This window comes from Pundamilia nyererei, unplaced genomic scaffold (assembly GCF_000239375.1).
Source record: "Pundamilia nyererei isolate P.nyererei 1_Seehausen unplaced genomic scaffold, PunNye1.0 scaffold00149, whole genome shotgun sequence".
In the NCBI taxonomy this organism is placed as follows: domain Eukaryota; kingdom Metazoa; phylum Chordata; class Actinopteri; order Cichliformes; family Cichlidae; genus Pundamilia; species Pundamilia nyererei.
Genome location: NW_005187550.1, coordinates 310,315 through 316,605, shown reverse-complemented (window position 1 = coordinate 316,605; position 6,291 = coordinate 310,315). Strand labels below are relative to the sequence as shown.

Sequence of the window (6,291 nt, the reverse complement as noted above, 5' to 3'; positions counted from 1 at the left end):
TTTTTTAAATATACAAATCACGTCCTGTGCAGTCTTTGGATCCTCTAGCACACACACAACTTCACACAGCGTTGTTGCAAATAGCTAAAAAAGTTGGTGCTCACAACACTAAGTGTCAACCTAAATTTTAACCTGAACAGTGTGCACATTACTGTCAGCCATTAAACTATAAGCATTTACCCATAACTGCGCAGACGACTGATGTTATCATGAAATGCTATCATTGCTATATTGCTAATGGTAGCATTAAAAAAGTAGCTAGCAGCTATCGCTAATAATAAAACAATAAAGTGAATCTGGGAGCCTTGCAGCAAACTTTGTCATGCTCTGGAAAGTATTGTTTTCTTAGGATGAACCAATCATTTATGTCTAGACAGAAAGAATATTTTACAATGCTATTTGACACCAAAACAGTGTCAAGTCACCAGAAGCAAGCACTAACTTGCTGTATGTTGTATTGACAAGTACAAAACTGTAGTATAGTGACAACCCTAAATGACACTACGCACCTGCTGATAAACCATTGGTAAGACCAGGTAAAAAGGACTTAAAAAACATTAAATTAAAAATGTATTCGATTTTTTAATAGTGTGCCAGACTAGAGCAATGAGTAAATAACAATGGCAGTTCTTGTGGTATTGGAGACAATAGAAATAGTGCCTTTAGAGGGGAGAGTGTTTTCAACAGCTGGTCTAACTCTTCTGTGCATGATATTTTTGACGTCCAAAAAGTTTGCTTCTCTCTTCTGCCATCAATTTAAACCGATTTGAAATATATTGATGACAGATACCCAAGATTCAAATGGGATTCTTGGACTTGGATTTTTTCTTTTTTCCTAAAATAAAGTAAGCACGTTGTCTAGGATTATTATAGCTGAGAATAAATCAAATAATATTTCTAGAAATGAGGCCTAGCTACTAAAAAAGAGCGCCTTTGCTCCACCACTCAAATCCAAGAGGCCCCTTCCCAATCCAGTGTCTCCCTCCATGTAGAAAGACTTTGTTCAGGGCATTTTCATGATGAAATGTGAAGATGCCCTTGGGAGACATGTAGAGAGGTTATTCTCCATAGGTAACCTACCATCACAGGGTCAAAGCAGATGACAAGGCTCTGTCAGCCAGTGGGGATATTAATGATTCAACTCAACCACAGAGGGAGGATAAGAAAGCGAGAGAGACAGAGGGGGTAGAGTGGAGGGTTGGGCTTGGTTGTGGTGGAGGGTTGGGATATGTTGACTAGTGAAAGAGAAAAAGAGTAGCTACTGTATACTTTGACAATACCAAAATATGGCTTCTGACACCCTTTGAAGTATATCTGGTTCTAACAGCGAGACTAACATTTAGAACAGTGCAATTTGCTTTTTACTAAGGGGGCGTGGGGCGCAATAACACACATGTAATAAAAGTCAAATGATTAAAACATTTAATGTTAATTTTATTTCATTTACAATGGCAGCATTAATTGGTGCATTAAATTCAAGGGGAAGTCTCTTAGAGAATTCCTTAAATTCTAATGATTGTCTGAAATTCGTAAAACCAAAGTTATCCTTCATTTACTTGTTGCAAACTTTATTCTCCAGATTGAATAAAGTTTAGAAGAAGTTAAACTCCAGCTAAACAAAAACAAACATTTTATACCCGTTTGTTTCACTGTGTTTATTGGCACATCAGGAAAGTTCATTTTAATTGTTAGCTGAAATTATTTGAAAGAATATTAACACAATCATTACACTCAGTAATGTCTTGGGTGAAGGAAAAGAAATCATTAGCATCTCTTTGATCAGCCACAGTGGAGAAATTGGAAAAATTGATGACGTCTTATAATGTAAGGGATTACAAGTACATTAGAAATATTTTAAAGAGAATTATACTGCCAGAACATTTTAAACCAAAGTTACTCTGAGGAGTCCTGTGCTGAATAGCCATTTCCCACTATTTACGTATAATATTAGAGAACTGAACTCTTGTTATTGTAGTACTACGAACGGCCGCTGAGCATTTGTACCGTCGCCTAATAAAAGAACGCTATCTAAACTCCCGTGCAGACTACACAATGCTGTGCGAATAGTGTATTTCTATGTCACTGCACTAATTGGGGCACCGATGCAGCACACCAGGGTATTTCACTTGAGAGACCAAAAGCTCCTGAGGCATTGGGCTGGGTATTTATTGCCCAAGGCCAGTGCTGTCACGACCTGCATACAGCCTAACCTTGTCAGACATGAAATCTGCATCACGCTCAAATTGATGTTTTACTATGTGACACATTATGAATATTACATTACAGGACCATAGACGTTGTCAGTCAAAACAGAACAGCTTTCCTTACCAGTAAGATAAGGATGCGAGAAGAAGGGGGAAAAGGGGGGAGGAGGGGAGGGAAAGTGAGAGCGATGGGTGGTGGCGGTGGCAGTGGTGGTGGGGGGGGGGAAGAGAAAGGGAGACAAAAAGAGAGAAGAAAGATTATTCAAGAAAGGCATGGGTGGTAAATGATTAATAGGCAACACAGAGTCAGAAACAAGCACTTAGGGCTAAAACAGACAAAAGAGAGTATGCTTTTCGCCTTTTATCGCATTTCATGTAAAGGACCCTGACAAATGGTGGTCATATTGCATGGCTTGAGGCCTGGCTTGATGTTTAATGCATCATCTGCTCTGGTAAGGCAGGGTAGTAAACACTCATTTGTGGTGGTGACTAGTCACACATGAAATCCATTTTGCAAACTGGAGTGTAGAGGGGCCAGTTGACAAAGCTTTTAGAGTGATGTGGTTGAATCCGCAGTCTGCTTATGAACTGCAGGAGCTGTTTGTTTAAAAAAAGGAACATCTCCAAAGACATTATTAATAAAAACCTATCATTCTGAACAGTTGAGTATCTAAAAATCTAAACACATAATGATCTTCCTCATACAAGATCGATACGTAACATCAACAGACCTGTATCGCTGGTAGTCGTCCTCGTCCTTATCCGGGCTGACCAGCTGGTTAGGACAGGCCTCGTTTCCCAGCAGGCTTAGGTACTCGAGTGATGGGGTCACATCAGCCAAGTGTTCCAGCAAGGCCTCGATATCAGTCAGGTGTCAAAGGGCGGATGTCAAGGACCTCGTGCTGTTAATTACATTAGCATTTACTACCCACACAGCCCCTCCCAGGCCTGGCTCCACAAAAACACATCACTGTCAAATTTACTGAGGTGCTCAAAGAGGCTAGTCAGTGGCTTTGTGAGACTGGGCAGACAGAGGGGCAATTTAAGGTGCAGGCTTTGGCATATAGTAGTGACACAATTTGGCTCCTGCTCTCTCTCTTTCTCTTGATCGCTCTCATTTCCTAGGTGGCCGGGTGCAGAACAGTGACAAAATGATGGATGCCCTGTGGTTTCAACAGTCCGTGCTTCTCAGAGCTGTGCCGTGGAAAACTTTTGCGAAACGTGGAAAAAACAAACAGCCCCTAAGCAGGCACATTCATCACTAATACATTCACTTGGAAAATTGAGCCCCAAAGTGTCAAAATACAACTGCACTAATGCAGTGCTCGAGCTTTAAAATGGCACCATGCCACGACAGGATGTACATAATTGGCCTATTAGCATGTGCCGACCACTTCACAACCAAACTCAGCGCACAGTCCCAGATGCACACTTCAAGGAGTCCCAGTTTTAATGTTGACTCTGGAAGTGTGTGTGTGTATGTGCGAGAGAAAGAGTAAGCATCGTTACCCAGTAGGATCTGCGTAACCAGAGAAAAACAGGACACATTGCTAAAGCTGTTCTGAAGCTTGGAGGGGAAGTTCACACTTCTCTGACTGATCATAAACAGCTTCGCAGTGTGTCTTAAATTTAGGTTGGCTGTGCAGAGCTCTGGTTTTTAACATGTTTACGTTGGGTGGCAAGTAGAACGCAAGATGATTCGAATAAATGAGGCCAAAATGTGATCATTAAGTGACAAATAATACCTGGACAATTCTATAGCAGTGAGGAAAACGGTGCAATACAATATTAAAGCTGATGCAAATACATTAGTGCAAATTAAAGCTAAAGAAAAAAGAAACAAATCAACCAACTATATTTCGCAAATATAATGTCTCGCTCATTGGATCTGGTTTTAATTTGCTACTTTTTTATTCTTTTTGAAAATAGAAAAAAAAAGATATGTTGACAGTTAAAACTGATTCCACTAGAGGTCCCTGTGGTTCAAAAACTAGTCCAGTGTAAAGCTCTGCGACAGCCAACTTCTTGTACACTCTTTTGCAACACCCAGTGCTTCCTGCAGAGCCGTGGCATAACAAAGTGGCTTTTTGAGACAATACAGGAAGGCAGTGACACAACAATTAATATGAAATCAACTGCTGATGCCGACACCGAGGCCTGTAAATAATGTCTGCGTTGGAAAATGCAAATCAGAGGCTGAGCAACGGCCTTGAAAGGATATGTGGTTCTTGTTGAGCGTCAGGGTGTGGAGGTTGGGTAACCTGGGCAACTGGAGGTCATTTCCAAGCAGATTGTTGTCGACGATCAGCTCTTCCAGCTCAGTGAACATTTTGAGGCCTGCCAGTGACCTGCAATGATAAGGAAGCAGGAAAACTGTTATGGCTTTAAATCTGGTAAGCTGTTATTGAGAAGAAATAAATATTTCAGCTCTCTTTCATGTACCAAGAGAGTATGGGTCTGGGCCTGTCAGGGAAGTGAATGACAAGAATTAGTGGTGCTGAGCTCCCCTGGCATGGTGAGGCATCCTTCAGCGGCTGGCAGGATGAGGGATGGGGGTCACTTGTGAGTAGCCAGGATTCAAAACAAAAGGCTTCAGAAATGCAGCGGGCAGGATGAATTTGTCAATGTCTTGTGCCTTGAGGCACCCAGTTTCGCCTGACCCTAACCCTCCATTCCCAAGACAAATCACTCTGTCACAGTTCACCTTCACTCCCCAGACACAAATTTAACTTGTCATCCATCATTTTCACAGAGGAACTGGAATACACTTGCAATCACAGATGGAATGGAAGGGAAACTTTTTTTTTGCAACTGTGCCATGATAGGGGTTAGTGTCGGGATTTTAACATCAAAGGACTATTTTCTTTTCCTCCTAAAGGAATCATTTTGCCTTTCCGTTTCTTTCTATGACGCAGTGCAAAGGAAGGTGAAGGGTCATCTCAACTCCTTTTCCTCTCTGTCCCTCTCGCACACATTCACACAGGCATAAAAATGACGTAGGGCCGGTGTCAGGGCGCTGCAAAGTTCAAGCCATAGAAGCTGCGCAAAGGTAATGCGTGTGCTGTCTAATCCCTCGCACTATTAGCCCTGCATGTTTAAGTGTCCTGAGTGGCTTTATTGATATCTAAATCTGACAAAACACAGACAGGGTAACTCTCAACATCTCTTATTCACTGCTCATATTTTCATTAAATGTGGAATTTCTGAATATTAAGTAAATTTGACTGCACTAATCATTCTTTCCAAGCTCTACACTAAACAGATAAAATGTTTTCTGGTAAAAGTAAAAGCAGATGGATTTGAAAATGCAGTTATATAAATATAAATCCAAGTGAGCCATGTCACATCTCTACATGACAAACTCAAGGTTCACCGATGTCTAAATAACTGCAGCATGAACTATTGCTCCTCTCTGTATCTGCCTAGTGTCATGAGCTGCCTAGCGCACACAACTCTTGTGACAACATGCATATGGAAAGCATGAAGCAGTGTGCAATATGGAAACAATGTATAATGTACAGAATAGATTATGGAAAAAGATAATGAAAAGGCAAGATTAAGACTTTGGGAAAAAACGGAGGACAGGCTGTAGTATAAATCTAAGATCCTATCAAGATTTTAACTTTTACAACTAATTGGTAACTCAGTTCCCATATGTGCACTTTAATTACACACTTTTAATTAGCCTGTTCAGTTTCTCATTCACTTTTCCCCACCCACCACCCGAGGTCCACTGAGGCATAGTCCATGATCCAAGAAGTACTGTAGACGCTGGCAGCAGACATACTCCCAGCAGCTTTGATGTACAAAGCAAAAATGTTGCAACTACCTTCATGAGTGGAAAACAATAAATCAGCAAATTCATTGTTGACTTGCGAGTGAGGCAGACTCGTTTTAAAGACATCAACATTTTGCGCACACACACACACACACTCGACACCCACAACAACTGACAGCACCTAGCCAGCGTGCTGGGAAAGCCGCTAGCTGACAACGTCTTATCAGGTCTGATTAATGCGCTGGCAAGATGGATGAACGGTGAGATGTGCCAGTTTTATGACATTTTCTGTTTGCTTGTATTTTTTCC

General features: G+C 41.2%; 1 protein-coding gene across 1 annotated transcript in view; it reads right to left on the bottom strand.

Annotated features, from left to right (window-relative positions):
* The window catches only part of lrmda (leucine rich melanocyte differentiation associated), a 71,923-nt gene extending 65,934 nt beyond the window's left edge, over nt 1–5,989 (bottom strand). The window contains exons 1-3 of the mRNA XM_005744833.1: nt 5,925–5,989; nt 4,426–4,552; nt 2,936–3,075 (exon numbers count right to left, since the gene is read on the bottom strand). Of these exons, the coding sequence (XP_005744890.1) occupies nt 2,936–3,075; nt 4,426–4,552; nt 5,925–5,989 (332 nt within the window). The remainder of the gene's footprint in view (nt 1–2,935; nt 3,076–4,425; nt 4,553–5,924) is intronic.
* Nucleotides 5,990–6,291: the final 302 nt, after the last annotated feature.